Here is a 16,229-nt window from a genome sequence, read left to right on the forward strand (position 1 = left end):
GGCGGCCATTTTGCCATGGATATAAATGGCTGGATTTGTATCTATCTGAGGGGGCGGCCATTTTGCCACTTGCTGATTGGTTGTTACCTGAGACCTGAGCAAATGTGATGTCATTTGCACTCGACAGCAAGTGGCAAAATGGCCGCCCTCTGATATTGATAAAAACTGCTTTATTTTACTGCTTAACTCATATTCCACTAACACAATATTAACCAAAATACCGTATTTAGACTAGTGGGGACAATTTGGCTTTAGCCCCTGATGCTTGCTAGCTAGCTCCCTAACAGGTAAACGAGCAACCTGGGAGCTAGCTAGGGAGCTACCTAGCTAGCACCTGGGGCTAAAGCCAAACTGCGGCAGGATTTTTACTCTCTGGATCTGGATTTGCCACCTCTGGACTCCAGAGACCCAAATATTTGTATATGCATACGGAAAGTCCATTTTCCGTAATATGTTACGTGGAACATAACCTGAACAATTATGTCAAGCTTTTGACAGACATATGGCTCTTTTCTTTTTAGTTGCATTGTTCACATTTCCGAGCAGCAGCAGCAGCACATTTTTAGCTTTTTCCACTCACTGAAAACATATTTTTTTGCACTATTTTTGGTCCGCGCAGATGCCAGATGACAAAAATAACGACTCCCTCTTTCCCAATTCTTTGCGTGTATGTGTGTGTGTGGTATTAAGGATAACTCACTTGACATACTGTGAAACTGATGCCCAATGGCTGTCTACATTGGGGGTGGGGACCACCCAGGAGGACTGCTGGTGGGCCTGCTGGGATGAGAATGCATGGGCGTGTTTGGACGCTCTTAGCGTGTGTGTGTGTGTGTGTGTGTGTGTGTGTGCGTGCGTGCGCGTGCGTGTGTGTGTGAGGGGGAGTTAATACACACGCATTAAGAAAGGAGAAGAGGAGTTAGGTGGGAGGGAGGTAGCAGATGGCGGTTAATCATGTTACATGAGTTTGAAGAAGAAAAACAGACTACAATCAGTTTTTTTCTCTCTCATGTTTTAGAAGTAGCTTTTTGTTCCGTAATCAAACTTTCCTTATTTGAATTGATTGAAGTATCATTTTCATCCATTCCATTGTATGACATCATAATAGACAATGTAAACAGTTTTTGTCCATTTTCAAAACCGTACATCCTGTAGTATTTGTGTGTTGGATGTGCCTTTAAGGGGTGTGGCCTAGTGATTGACATCAGCAGCTGGAGTTGAGTTGGCTGGCAGCTCCTCGAGAATATTTTCATTTTGTCGTTGTGTGTTTGACTCTTTGTCCTGCGCAATGACTGGCTGAAAGTTGATTAGCAATTCTGGCTCTCCTTGCCCACATGTGAGGCCATTACACTTAATTGCTCCATTTAGTTTTTCACTTTACCTGAGTGACAGCGTATCCAAAAATGTGGCAGTAACACAATTTTCGCAACACAAGGCAAAAAAAAAAAAAGACTAAGAGAAAACAGCTGGCAACTTAAAAAAACAATTAGAATTTTAAGTTGACATATGGATGCGTGTTAAGAATGAAAAACAAGGCCACCCATATACTGTATCACACAAAATGATGAGCCACGTGTGTGTTTTTACCCGCTTGCTTTTCCTGTGTGAGTTTATGATGCGTGCACTGTGTGACCATGTCGGTGACCCCCCCCCCCCTCCCACCCACACACACACACACACACACACACACACACACCCACACACACACACACACACACAGCGTTTTTTACGGTGCAAAACCTCACCTTGCGTAGCCTTGCTTGGCTTTGTTTGCCATATGTTTCAGTATACGTGTGTGTGCGTGTGCGTGTGTGTGTGTGTGGAGAGCAGACATAGACGAGTGCACGACAGGCCGACACACTTGCGGGCCCGAGCAGACTTGCTTCAACACCAGAGGCTCGTACAGCTGCCAGTGTCCTGCGGGCTATCAGAGGGACAGAGACCAATGTGTAGGTCAGTCTTTGGCATTTACTAAACATTTACTAATGTACGGCAGGTTTGAATTAAATGATGCTAGTGCATCAAATTGAACCGAATCAAATAGTTCCCCTTTATACGTATCCAATCGTCTATATTTATATATAAACGGCACTAAAAAAAAATTACGCGCCATTAATGACCGCCCCTTACTTGGAGAAACTCAGCAGACACGTCCATGTCAAAATTTAGCAGTAATAAATTAAATAATAATGCATATATTTGTGGAGACTGGGGTCAAGTTGCATTTTACAATTTTTACAATTTGAAAAATGTGCAGAATTTCCTTCATGTTAAAGATTAGATAGGTCTTAATAAGTGCAATTTCTGCAGAAATTGCGTGGGAATGCTGAAAGCTGAATGCTACTCGCTTGAATGCTAAGCTGAATGCTTATGAAGTAAATTGAAAGATATGTGAAAACCACAAAGTATTAATTGGAATTAGAAAAAGTTAAATGTACGTAATGTGGAATCAGACGATATATGCCCAAGATGGCGTGAATTTTTGAAGCAAGTTGAAATTCGAACGGTGTAAATTGGATGCATTATATGGGAGTTTTTGCACATCGAAAAAGTGTGGAGAATAAAATGTACCTGAAATAGTCATAAAGAATCCGAATAACATATGCACTGATCTGTCACTAACGTCTTACAAATACAATTATGCCAACTAGTGGCAGAAAAATTAACCTCAACACAAATCAATATCACACTCGTTTTTTACAGTACAGTTCATCTGTTTTATTTAAACTCAAGTTTATGAATTATTATGAAATTACTGTATCAATAATTAAAAGATGCAGCCATATTTCTATTAGTTTAACTTTTTTTCACTTTTATATTAACAAGAGTATAAAAACTTGGGAAAAAAATTATTGTACATTTAGAACAGATATAAAATTTGCAATTAATCGTAAGTTAATTATTGAAGTCATGCGATTAATTACAATAAATAATAATAATAATAATCGCAAGACACCCCTAATATATACATATATATTTAAAATTGACCGACCGTGTGTCTCTCTTCAGACAGTGACGAGTGTGCCGTCTCCCACTACTGCATGCACACGTGTGTGAACACTCAGGGCTCGTACTACTGCAAGTGCAATGCAGGTCACCAGTTGGCCAGCAACAACCACAGCTGTGTTGGTAAGTCGCGCAGAGGACGTGCGTGCGTGCGTGCGTGCGTGCGTGTGTTTACAAGTAGTAAAAGCAGCATGGTACGCTTGGTCGACAGGAACGTGGTAGTAATCGTCTGCCAGGTTCAATAATACAAAGGCCAAGCGAGTCGCAGGAGTCGTTAGTAGTGCTGGTCATGGCTGATGTTAGAATGCTTACAAGGGCCGGGAAATAAGACCACACATCAGGAATCAATCGCGGCAGAACTTTTTGGAGTGAGTTGGCCAAATTATTAGGTACACCTTCGCCATCACTTTAAATAGACGTTTAATACTTTTTTTTGTGTTTGCTTAATGCTCTAGACAAAAAAAAGGACAAAGAGCATTAAGTCCTCCTGCTGACAGACTTCCACCCACACGTAGTTTTCCCGCCTCTTTTAATTGTCTGCCTGTTTATTAATGTAACATATTAACATGGTTTCGTTGTCACATTGTCAGATATCAACGAATGTGACACGCAGAGTCCATGTCAGCACCACTGCTACAACCTGATTGGCTCCTTCTTGTGCCAGTGCAACCAAGGCCACGAGCTGGCCCCGGACTTGGTCTCCTGCCAAGGTGAACGTCATATATCACATATACCAAAGTTAAGGGAAATGGGATTTTGGGTGAAAATGTCACAGATGAACTTAATTTGACCTTCTCTAAGATGTTCCTAAAAACATCTCAATGTTTTAGTACTTTTCGCACAAAGGAGCGAAACGGCAATCCTCGAATTTTGCCATTCAGCTCCTTGTTAGGGAACAACAATTTGTGCAAAAACAATTGAGACATTGAACAAATGAACATGCACAATCAAACTAATTAAATTCACCCATAATGGTAATAAAATAATTTACCTGAAAGCCCAATATCCATAACAAATTTTTTGTGTCAAGTTTATTTTAGTTAACGAAAACTAACGAAAAACAAAAATTCAAAAAATAATTTTCGTTAATGAAATAAAATAAAGACAACTGTAATTATAGCGAAAATGTCCATCGTTTAGTCTTTGATAATTAATTTAATACATGACCCTTTGGGGTTGATTTTCAATATGATTTTCGATATTAACCGGACTAAAGACGTTTGAAAGTGTGTCACACAGAAGTGATGTCATCTAGCAGCAGCTAATAGAAAAGCAACAAATTTGCCTGCTTGACTTTTGGCTCCAATGGCTCACCTTGACGACTTTTTCATTTAACTCAACCGAAATGCAACGCTCGGTAAGAAATTTGTTAATATTTTCATTTTACCATGGTGTTTATTAAATATTGCGCACAAGTAATACACATTTAAAAATAGTAATACTGAAAATTAAAAAAAAAACTACTGAATATAAAATACTGAAAATAACTCAAACTAAGCATTAAAAAAAAAAAACTAAAACTAACAAAAACTAACAGAAAACTAACCCTAAAAACTAATTAAAACTAACTAAATTGTGTCGAATGTCAAAAATGTCAAATGTGCACTCCTAAATGCCATGTCATAGCTTAAGCTAACGGTATGGCATATTAGCATAGCTTAAGCTAACGGTATGGCATAACAGCATTAGCATAGCATAATGGCGTATGGTTTAACAGCATAATTGTCCGTGTCATTTTGAATGTTATAATCAAGACATTTTTAAAAAGCATATCAGTATATTGCCTGCTTTTTCATTTAACTCAGCCGAAATGCAACGCTAGGTAAGAAGTGTGTTACTTTTTTCATTTTACCATGGTGTTTATTAAATATTGCGCACATGAAAAAAAACTAATACTGAAACTAACTAAAACTAAGCATTAAAAAAAAATGGATCAAAACTAATACCCTGAAATTTAATTAAAACTAGCTAAATTTAAAAAAACGAATCTCAAAACGAAATATGAACTAACAAAAATGAAAATCCCCAAACTATAATAGCCCTGGTTAGTGTATCATGACATCATCGTGTATATTGCTGTTTCCTGCGCAGACATTGACGAATGCAGCTTCTCCAGCTACATGTGTCAGTACCAGTGCATCAACAGTCCGGGAAGTTACTCGTGCGAGTGCCCAGAGGGATACCAGCTGCAGGGCAACAGATTGTGTCAAGGTACTGCAATTTCTTCCATCAATCAGTCCTCTTGTCAGGTGCAACCTTCTTCTTCTTTTTTTTGCGCCGCGGACCAGTTTCATGTAAAGCTATATTCTATCCATCCATCCATTTTACATACTATTTATCCTCACTAGCTGGAGTAGAACCCATCTGACCGTGTTCACGTGCCATCGGGACGCATAGATTTGGGTGTCATCTGCGTAAATGTGGACACTTTATAGCTAACTTTATATTAGCGGCTTGATGAAAGCATGTACAGATTAAACAATAATGGTCTCAGGATTGACCCCTGGGGAACACCACTGAAAATCACACTTGTTACCAGTGGTTGAGGACTGCTGCACAAGTCCGTTAGCTAAGTAATTTAAGTAACATTTTAACAATTATTAAAGGAGAAGTCAATTATTCTGTTTAATATTGTGTTAGTGTAATATGAGTTAAGCAGCAAAATAGAGCCATTTTTATCCATTTCAGAGGGGGTGGCCATTTTGCCATTGCTGTCGACTGAAGATGACATCACAGTTGCTCAGGGTTCAGGTAACAACCAATCACAGCGCAGCTTCAGAAAACAGGTGAGCTGTGATTGGTCGTTGCCTGAGCCCTGAGCAACTGTGATGTCATTTTCAGTTGACAGCAAGTGGCAAAATGGCCGCCCCTGAGATGGACAAAAACAACTGGATTTTGCTTCATAACTCATAGTCCACAAATGTAATATTAATCCGGATGTCATGTTTAGACTAGTGAGGTCACATATAACATGTTCTTGTCAAGAAATGTTTAAGGTTGACTTCAGTTTAACACGATGAGACAATCATCAGAATTGATGTCAATCAATGAATGCCTTGCTCGTGATTAGCGTTGGCGTTTCCCCTCTGAAGCAGCGCAACAAGCCACCAACACATCAACACAGTGTTTCCCCTCTAAGACACCTCAGTGAATTCACACACACGGTGTTAGTTTTTTGAAGTGGATTTATTTGATGTTATGTTTTTGCCCCGGCTGCCCTGGTCAGGTGCAGGCCTCTCGAGGGGCGCTCATGAATCCTGCCGCTTGTGCGAGGGAGGAGATGAATCCAGGTCGCTGTGCCGCAAATAGACCTGCGGTTTGGACTACCTGTGACCGGGCTATTTTTTATTTTTTTTTGCACATCCTTGCTCCTAATGCTCCTTTGCGTAACTGGCGTCAGTCATGCAGGATTCCCCCCCAGAAGTGCTACTCCGTGGCAGACCGCATATTTTGGTACCTGGGTGTTTGTAATTTCAGCGAGCATCTGTGCCACGTACATCATCTGGAGCAGTTCATAATATTAACTGTATCTACATATGACATTTTTGAGCTGGGAAAACATACCTGATTAAAAACGTGCTCGGACCTTTCATGCCATGACAACGAGGCGCTCTAAAGCAGCCATGTCAGAACAAAGTCCATGTCCACATGCTTGTTGTCACGTCAAACTTTTTAGTTTTTTTTTTTTTTTTTGCACTTCTTGCTCCACTGCCTTTCTCTCCTGACGTGTGTGCACTAGTGTTCATTTTGTCAACAAAAACTAAACAAAAATAATTTAGTCTAGTTTTAGTCCGGTGAAAAATGTATTTTTCACCGGACTAAAACTAGACTAGACTAAAACCTTCATTAATAAACAATAACTAGGACTAAATCAGTATGTATTTTCGTCGACTAATAAGGACGAGATTGTACTTCACTTAATAAAAAGTAGACTAAAATATATGGACATTTTAGTTCATAAACAAAAACGAGACGAAAATTATATGATTTTGTAAGTTTGTCATGTGACACACATTCTTTCCAATCTGCAGCTAGCTAGCAAGCTAGCAACATGCACAAACACATTGGACAGACAGGAGGTGGTTTCACGGTGAAAGGTTAAAAAAATATATATATATATATATATATATATATATATATATATATATAGTTATAGATAGTAACGTAACATTACTCAAACGGCTGTAACATTCTAAGAATAATGTTAAACTGACCGCTAACTAATGCTAGCTAACTTACTTGCTCGTAGCATGGAGCCATAGTAGCCACTGTAATTGTGTGTCTAGAGAAATGTTTATGTGAAATAGTTTTAGATCTGAAATGTTGAACATAATCTTATGGAGAAAAAAAATTACATTGGTGAAATGATTGTTCTGACTAAAACTAAACTAAAATCTAATAAAGACTAAAATGCTAGACTTATAGTCGACTAAAAATTGACTAATTAAAAATGGGATAAGGTTGACTAACTATGATAGAAACTAACAAGCGTGATTGAAACTGGACTAAAACTGAGACAAAATTTTAAATTAACACTAGACAACGAGGCACTCTAAAGTGGCTACTGTAATTATATCTTAATACAAAGTTGTTTGTTGTGTCATGACTAGACGTGAACGAGTGCGAAACGGGCACACACAACTGTCAAGACGATGAGATGTGCTGGAACTACTACGGCGGCTTCCGCTGCTATCCCAGAAACCCCTGCGAGGCGCCTTACACCCAATCCTCGGAAAAGTGCGTCACCGCCGCCCGATTGCTTTGCGTCTGTGTTGTCGCTCCGTTAAAAATCAGGCCATCGTCTTGCATTTTTGCAGCCGCTGCATCTGCCGCTCTCAGAACGAGTGCCAGGGTCTGCCGCCGTCCATCGTCTACAAGTACATGAGCATCCAGGCCGAGCGGCCCGTGCCCGCCGATATCTTCCAAATTCAAGCCACTAATATCTACGCCAACACGCACAACACTTTCCGGATCAAAGCCGGAAATGAGGCGGTGGATTTCTTTCTCCGGGTAAGTCGAACAGTACGCTGAGATTTGTACAAAACACTATGACACTAAAAACATCTCTTTATTCATGCATCCATGAACCGCTTATCCATTTGGGTCAAAATAACCCAATTTGGGTCGAAAATGGACTGATCCACTACTTGGGTTAATTTGACCTATCTTTAGCACACACACAAAACAATTCTACAACAACAACAACAAAAGGGGGGTTTGTACAAAAAATGAAAAAAATTGGAGAAAGATTTGTTTAAATTGATCCAAGTAGTGGATTGGTCCATTATTGACCTAAATTGGGTTATTTTTAGAGTGGACTGTGCACTCAAAAACAGTTGGTTCAAAGTTCAATCAAATTGACCCAGTGGATCGGTCCTTTTTTAATTTTTTTTACCCAAATACCCAACTATTTTTAGAGTTCACTCTAAAAAATAACCCACTTTGCCCAATACCCAATACATACAGTATCTTGTATCAAATATTGATCCATGTAATGGATTGGTCCATTATTGACCCAAATTGGGTTATTTTTAGAGACGACTCTAAAAACAGTTGGTTAAAAAATAACCCAATTTGAGAGGGGACTCCAAAACAGTTGGTTCAAAATTAACCCAATTTGGGTCAATAATGGACCAATCCACTACAATCGACATTCAATACAAAATACTGTATGTAGTGGGTATTGGGCAAACTGGGTTATTTTTTAGAGTGGACTCTAAAATCAGTTTGTTAAAAAATAACCCAATTTGGGTAAAAAAATTAAATAAATTAAAAAAAGAAAAAAGGGCCAATCCACTGCTTGGGTTAATTTGATCTAACTTTCTAAGTTGTTTTTCACAAATCAACTCCCCAAAAAATGGGTCGTTTTATATGGGGGGAGGGGGCCGTTGGGCCGTTTTATATACAAGAAAAACAAGTAGTGGATTGATCCATTATTGACCCAAATTGGGTTATATTTTTTATTTGTTTAACCGTTAAGTGCACTCTACACACTGGGCTATTTTTGACCCAACTGTTTTTTAGAGTTTACTCTAAAAATAGCTGGGTCAAAAAGTAACCCAATTTGGGTAAAAAAAAATGGACTGATCCACTACTTAAATTTTTTTTTAATTAAATAAGATGCATACGGCAGTATTCTTTTGTTGGGTGTGTGAGCCTTGAAGGGGCGTGGCCTAATAAGTGACATATGTAACTGAGCGATGCCTCGTTTCTGCAGCGTTCCAGCAACGCCAGCGCCATGCTGGTGCTGACCAAGCCTCTGTCGGGCCCCAGGGAGTACGTGGTGGACCTGGAGATGATCACGCACCACCTGACCATGAACTACCACTCCAGCTCCCTGCTGAGGCTCACCGTCATCGTCGGGGCGTACGCCTTCTGAGCGCACGCCGCAGTCACGCAGCCAATGTCTGTCTCCGCCTAGCATATTGTACATTTCCCTTACGTTATCATTATACATCAAATAGGAGCACTTGCATATGGGACCCACCGCAAGATGATGAAGAAACTTAGTGGACGCACATTGATGACTTTAAAAAAAAAAAATCTATATTTTAAACATGCAGTCATTTAAAAAACAAAAAACTAAATGTACAATACAAATATTCCAAATGAAAACGACGTACTGCTATTTCATAGCAAATGTAACAATATCCTAGAAAGACAAAAAATATTGCACGATTTGATGTCGATTTTCATATTCAATTGAAATTGCTCAATCTGAAAATCTGCGGCAGATCCCGATTGCAAATCTTCATCAATATCAGATTTCTTTCAAGTCTCATAAGACTTGACAGATATAAAAGCCTTAACGTGTTAAATTGAATTTGCAGTCTTTGCTTTGAAATATGCTAACCAGGATCAGAATCAAATTACAATATGTTAATGAGATCATTTGGATTGAATCCAGATTCAAAGGGTTTGCGTGTTAAATGCCTGCATAAACATGTACAATTTTGTTCAAACTGGATATGATCTGACAGAAATATAAACCCTGAGCCATGTTAAATGGGATCATCTAGATTGGATCCAGATTGAATTGGGTTTGAAGCCTAGTTTAAATTTTATTTAATTTTACGGATATAAATGCCCTACCATGTTAAAAATAATTATTTCGATCGGATCCAGACTCAAACAAATTTGACATTGTGTTGTAAGCCTATATGAACATACTGTATAATTTTGTTCAAATTGGCTATGAATTGACAGAGCTATAAACGCCAGATCATGTTTAATATTACCCGGTTTGAATCCAGATTGAAACAGGTTTGACATCCTATGTTTCAAGCCCATATGAACGTATGCAATTTTGTACAAATCAGATACTATCTGAATAGAAACGCTGGTGGGATTTTGTAAATTCTATTTCAATTAGCTTAAATGCGCAAACAGGATCAGATCCCGAGTAACTCCAGTTTACATATGGATAGCAAAATAAGATTGAAGTGACTTTTTTAAAGTCATATATTTCATCAAATAGCTACACATTCATTAAAAACATTTTTTTTATCAAAGTGTACAAGAAGTTAGACAAACTGAGCTAAGACTCAATTATTACACAAAGCTTTTTAAGTTGAATTTTCCTGAGAATTTCATTTGCGCCATCATCACTTCGTTCACAAGATGCTTGTGTATCGCTCATGAGTAACAATTTCCCAGAAAGCTTCAGAGAGAGGGCATCTTGCCAGTGGCTTGCTTCATACGCATTAAGTCATGTACATAGCTAGGTAACAAATCTGTGTGTGCGTGTGTTTGTGTGTGTGTGTGAGAAAAAGCTGCCTCAAAGGGCGTCCTTAATGTGGCCGAGCTGTTTATACTTTGCGCCGTCGCACTTCCAACGCCAATAACAGGAAATGTGGATGCAAGCGAGCCAACGGGCCGTCCTGTGGGTCACTCGGCCCCACGGTTGCTTCACACGTCACATAGTAGTGGCTCACTAATGCAGCACATATGGAGAACGTGTGTGCACGTGTGTGTGTGTACCGTGTCGCCTTAACTCACTTTAATGACAAAAAAAATCTTAAATTGTAACGTGGTCATCCGCCATCGTGCCTTTAGAGAGCCTGGAGCAAAACGCCACCATCACGCACAGCACTAATCCAGCCGGTCATGCTTTCCATATATTGTTTAAATATTTGTGGGTATCTTATATTTAAAATATATTTTTTGAAATACGTATCTTGTATCGAATGTTTGTACCCAGAAGAGCAAAGGTTTATTGTGGAATAAAATATGATTTCCAAGAATGTGGCTTGTCTCAATGGAGTTTTCTATTAGTTTATTTTATTCAATTCTGTTGCAATTCCTTCTTTGATGTCCGCTGAATAATGAACATCGACCTGGATGGTCATGTGAGGTAACAAAAAAAATATCGCAAAACGTTTTTGGGGTGGATGCATGTGCATTTTTTTCTGTGCTCAGGCCTAAAGCATGTCTTAAATATAATTATTGGCATCTTGGTGCCATTTAGTCAAGCCATAACGTTGTCAAAAAGAACAAAAGTGCTTTGTTACCATCTTGTGGCATCTATAGGCTACTACAAACCATTTTGTGTGGGTGTCAGAACGCATTAAGTAGCAACAAGTAGTTAATTATGACTTTTATTATCCTTAAATCACCCGACAGGAAGTTACACACGTTGACAAGTGAGGGTCAAAGTTGAAGATTGCTTACATTTCCTGTGTGTGTGTGCGTTGAATTCATTTTTCAGACTTCGTTTTGCCGTCAAAAGTTCCTTCGTTTTTGTAGGAGCTGACGTATCCCGTGTTTTCAACGATGTCCTCTCGTCCCTCGCGTCCTCGTCCTCGGCCGCTCTCGTCAAAGCGTTCCTTGTGCGCCCCCGTGTACAAAGACGTGTCCGTCAGACGGCCTACTGCGCCGGCCTTTACAGTCTTCTGTACAACAACAACAACAACAAAACACACTCACAGGCCACAGTGGGATGAGCGTGGTTACACTTTCGCACCCTAAACATCATACAAACAGCTAATTCTAACCCAAATGCCAATGCTACTGATAATGCTAACCCAGCGCTATAACGTAATGTTAACACTAACCCTCATGAAATCTAATCCTATAACAGTACTGGTAATGCTGATGATAGTGCTAACGCTAACCTCATGCTAACCAACTAATGTTAATGCTAACCATTGCTAATGCTAACCCTTGCGTCACTTCAACACTAATGCTAATGTTAACACGATTGCTAATACAAATGCAAAATTATCCCTTCTGAAAATTCTGACCATATCAGCAATGCTAACAATGATGCTAACTAGACAAATGGTATTGCTAAAGATGATGCCGATTTAAAGAAAAAGTAGTCATTATTTGAAAATATATAATTTTTGCCCATTTTTTCCAGACATCTTTTTTTATCAAAATTTTTTTTTTTTGTAATACATTTTGATTTTTTTTTAAAGGTTGGATTTAGGGGGAAAACAAAATCGACTTAACTCATAATTATTTTTTATGTATTTGCGAAACCCAGAAGAGCCAGAATTGTCTATTATTTCAATAAATGGTATTTTAAAAAGCTGTTTATTTGGGGAAAAAAAGAAAAAGTCCCTCCCCCTAAAATTAGGAATTTAGAAAAATAAAAAATTCTGAGGGCCTACAGTATTTGTCTTTTCTTTTCCAATCCATTTTTTCAGCCTACAGTATTTGTCTTTTCTTTTCCAATCCATTTTTTCAATCAGATTTTTTTAATTTGAGCTTTTCCAATAAAAACCTTGCAAATCTCTCTGCCTTCCTGTGTTGTGTGTTTTTCTGACCGTGACTCCAAATTTGCTGGGCTCTCCAGACTCTGCCATTTGATAGATGGCCATGATGGCCTCCTCGCGGCTTTTGCCCTTGAACCTCCTTGGTGCCAACTCCTGCAGAGCTTGCATGAACTCATTAAAGGTGATCACGCGGGCCGACTTCTGCCTACACAAACATACACGAATTTACAATGACTTGATGGAGGCCTAGAGTGCCCTCTACCATCGGTTTCCCCACCTTGAGTGGAGTGAGTGACATCCGGAGTTTTGACACCCCAATTCAATAAATAGCAAGATGAGCCTCAGATTGAGAACACTCGCAATAAACTGCTGTAAGCCACAACTCACGCCAAACGCTCACACGCAGACTAACCCAGCAGAGATCCTGACGTCACTCACTGAATACTGCTTAGGAAAGAGCGGCCGCGGATGTGCTCACTTGACTTTGGAGAAGACGATGTCAACGTCGGTTGCGGTGACGTTCTTGCCGTCGATGATCTTGCAATCCTTGCAGAGTTTAACCCAGTTCTTCCCGTTCATTTCCGTTCCGCTGGCCATGGAGTCACCGTGGACCGCGAAACGACTGAACGCTGAAAACAGCGAATCCGAGTTCAAATTCTCTGCCATGACTTGACCTGCAACAAATACAATAACCAGCATTAGAACCAATAGTAACCAATAGTAATACAGAGAATAAGTAGAATTAGAATTAGTAAAATCAGGAAAAAAAAAGTTGAAGTACAACCAGAAGTAGAACTATAAGTAGCTAAAAAAGTAGAAAAGAACAATAAGTAAAACAAAATGTAGAGCCAGAGGTAGTGCAACGAGTAGTAGAACTACAAAAGAACCACAAACGCTTGAACAAGTACTGTAGTAGAAGCAAAAAAAAAAACAGTGGATATACAAATTTCCGAGGCGTTCGAGGTAACGTGAACGCCTCACTCTCCCGGATTGGTTACTTGTAAAGCGGAAAAAGGCCAAAGTGAGTGCGGAAAAGCCGAAAGAAGACGAAAGAAGCCGAGGTCAGCATTTCATATTTTCGACACCACGCGCGTCGTAACGACAGAGGTCCCGAAAATCCCGTATCTTTTTATTTGTATTTAATTTGTTTTAATAGTTCCAACGAAAACGTATTATCATTTGATGTTGCCAACGATGTCTGCTAACATTGCCTTGGTCGTGTTTGTAGATTTAGGCAACAAACCTCGATGTTGTATTAGTAGAAGTAGTAGTAGTTGTTGTCGTTGTCTATCTTAGGCGAAGATGCAATTTGAAATGAAGGCAAAGCACAAGCACCAGAAACACAAAGTGAAAACGTTTGAAAACGTTCATTATGTTTAATTATGTCATATCTATTACGTCACACCAACGCCACTTTGTTTATATTGATTTGACGCGTGGACGTACGTACACCACGTCGCGACTTTGCATTGTCATTTAGGGATTTGCGTGAGTATGAACGTTCACGCGTGTACGCGCGCGCGTGTTTACGTGTCATTGCATAAGCGTGTACGTGTGCACGTGTTTGTTTACTATTTGCATGCTCATTTGCATAGTGTATTCAGCATGCGTTAACTCATGAACATAGTTTTCACCCCAAACACACACACACACACCTACACACTTAAGAATAAGTGGTTTGATGGTAAATTGTTAGTCAATGGTCGCGTTGTGTTATGCGGGACATGTAAGACGATCCGTGATGTGTCATTGTTTCCCATCTTTCGCCCCCCTTGCTCTGTTGTTTCACTGGAAGCGCGTGAGTCAAACCACCCCCCCCCCCCCCCCCCCTCAGGAGGGATCCTTAACCTCCCTCTCTTGCCTTCACTTTCTGCACCACTTTCTCATTTTTCTTCCTTTTTTTTTTTTTAATGAATATTCCACTCAGGAGGTCATCAGCGAGACTTTGCGTTTTTTTCAAGGATTTTTCCAATTTGCATAAAATAAATAAATAAATAGCCCACAAGTCACTCAGGGTTAGGGTTTCAAACAATTAAGAGCCTGGGTTTGAAATTAGGATTTCAACAAAAGCTGATGTTTAAATGCTCTGGCAGATAAATTTGACATGGCAACAACACATAGAGGCTGAAATCTGATTGGACTGGAAGCAGTGTTGCCAGGACAAAAGACTGGTGGGAAAACATTAGTTATGATTATTCTCTTTCTATTTGAGTTGTTGTCCTGTGGGGAACGTGTTAAGTGTTGCCGCCTGGTCCCATCTTATGATAAGCAAAACATACATTCACTTATTACTTTGACTTAACAAAACAGGCCCGGGGGTGGAGACAGTGTAATTATATCCTGACAATTAATGCTCTTCAGAGAACGCAACCACGAACCTGATCTCTTTTTTTGGGGGGGGGGGGGGGGGGTCGCTCACCAGGGAAGCCTTTGAATTATGACATAATTACAAGGCCAAACATGCTGTAAAAGCAGGAAGATTATAGCTACCATGCTGCAAGTTCATATCGGTGAGAAAATCTTTGTTATTCTTGTCAGAAGGCCGATTGAGCATGTTGTGTTCAATGTCGGCGCAATCTAAATGAGATCCAATACGAGAGCCGTAGCACAAATGTTGCCTTTGCAGAGATAATATATCTCAGTCATGTTCGTAACATTATGTTTATCATTATGGCTGTACTGTAGTTTGCGGTAGTGTGCTGGTTTAAGCCCGATACATTCTGTACTACATGTACAGATCGATTAAACAAGGGCTCAGAATAGACTGAGCGTGTGGTCATTAAAAATGAATCATTTTAATGAATTTCCAAGGAGTCATTACATTGATTGTGTTGGACTTCTGTGCTACATCAAACACATGTTCCAAGCCTTGCCACTAGTTAACTATGGCTGCAATGAGTTTTCAGTCATGCCTAATACTGATGTAATAATACTGAGAACAAGAAAAACATTAAAAACATTTGAAGGCCGTCTTTAAAAATTTAATAAAATCAAATAGAGGACATCATTCCAATGTGGTCCGAAAGTCTAAACTGAGGGACATCGTGATCAATGTACAAAATATTGGCAGTACAAAGTTTATTTTATATTTACTTTTTTAAAATTTTATATTTAATTTAAAAAAAATTGTTGTGGCTGCCACAGCCATACTGAGTGCTAACGGAAGCTGGCTCCTACAATATGGAGGCAGAAAACCGTTTGCCTCACCTTCTGCTTTGTGTGCCGTTTTTAGCCATCAGCAAAGCTAAATATGGAACACACAAATATGCAATACTAACATAATACTACGGAAAATTAGAATGCATATTAAAAGTGTCTGATAACATTAGAATTGAGACGTCTTTTATAGTACAGTCATTTTACCAATAGATGGTGCTATTTCAGGTTTGTTTGTATTTTGTGTGCGTGTGTGGAGGATTACGCAACCAGCGGCCTCACTTAGCATCTTAAAATGAAGAAATAAGCAAATTCAGCCATTATTGGATTAAAAACTAAATCAATACA

At 39.3% G+C, this 16,229-nt stretch overlaps 3 protein-coding genes across 5 annotated transcripts in view; 2 read left to right on the forward strand and 1 right to left on the reverse strand.

The window, feature by feature from the left end:
- efemp1 (EGF-like fibulin extracellular matrix protein 1) overlaps positions 1-11,249 on the forward strand; it is a 44,411-nt gene extending 33,162 nt beyond the window's left edge. For 2 of the 3 annotated variants that reach the window (XM_086093560.1, XM_086093559.1), the window contains 7 exons: positions 1,831-1,953; positions 3,010-3,129; positions 3,597-3,716; positions 5,098-5,217; positions 7,617-7,743; positions 7,824-8,016; positions 9,224-11,249. In XM_086093560.1, coding sequence (XP_085949686.1) covers positions 1,831-1,953; positions 3,010-3,129; positions 3,597-3,716; positions 5,098-5,217; positions 7,617-7,743; positions 7,824-8,016; positions 9,224-9,385 — 965 coding nt within the window. In that variant the 3' untranslated portion in view covers positions 9,386-11,249. The remainder of the gene's footprint in view (positions 1-1,830; positions 1,954-3,009; positions 3,130-3,596; positions 3,717-5,097; positions 5,218-7,616; positions 7,744-7,823; positions 8,017-9,223) is intronic. The other variant, XM_086093561.1, reaches the window with a different exon arrangement.
- A 338-nt stretch (positions 11,250-11,587) lies between these two features.
- LOC147163609 (tubulin polymerization-promoting protein family member 3-like) lies at positions 11,588-14,107 on the reverse strand. Its single transcript, XM_086092527.1, has 4 exons — positions 13,969-14,107; positions 13,204-13,399; positions 12,777-12,930; positions 11,588-11,897 (listed from the first exon to the last, which is right to left on the reverse strand). The coding sequence occupies exons 2-4, from the start codon at positions 13,389-13,391 to the stop codon at positions 11,703-11,705; spliced, it is 537 nt and encodes a 178-aa protein (XP_085948653.1). The 5' UTR covers positions 13,392-13,399; positions 13,969-14,107; the 3' UTR covers positions 11,588-11,702.
- mark1 (MAP/microtubule affinity-regulating kinase 1) overlaps positions 13,741-16,229 on the forward strand; it is a 44,281-nt gene continuing 41,792 nt past the window's right edge. Inside the window, exon 1 of the mRNA XM_086092526.1 lies at positions 13,741-13,786. The gene's annotated coding sequence lies outside the window, so the exon portion shown is untranslated. The remainder of the gene's footprint in view (positions 13,787-16,229) is intronic.

Source organism: Leptonotus elevatus, chromosome 13 (assembly GCF_054856555.1).
Source record: "Leptonotus elevatus isolate MCC_2025b chromosome 13, RoL_Lele_1.0, whole genome shotgun sequence".
Classification (NCBI taxonomy): domain Eukaryota; kingdom Metazoa; phylum Chordata; class Actinopteri; order Syngnathiformes; family Syngnathidae; genus Leptonotus; species Leptonotus elevatus.

Excerpts from the sequence above, each read along its gene's own strand:
- LOC147163609 (XM_086092527.1), bottom strand. The coding sequence starts at position 13,391 with ATGGCAGAGAATTTGAACTCGGATTCGCTGTTTTCAGCGTTCAGTCGT. Across the intron at positions 12,931-13,203 it reads ATCGTCTTCTCCAAAGTCAA|GCAGAAGTCGGCCCGCGTGA; the intron begins GTGAGCACATCC and ends ATGTTTGTGTAG. Across the intron at positions 11,898-12,776 it reads CCAGCAAATTTGGAGTCACG|AAGACTGTAAAGGCCGGCGC; the intron begins GTCAGAAAAACA and ends GTTGTTGTACAG.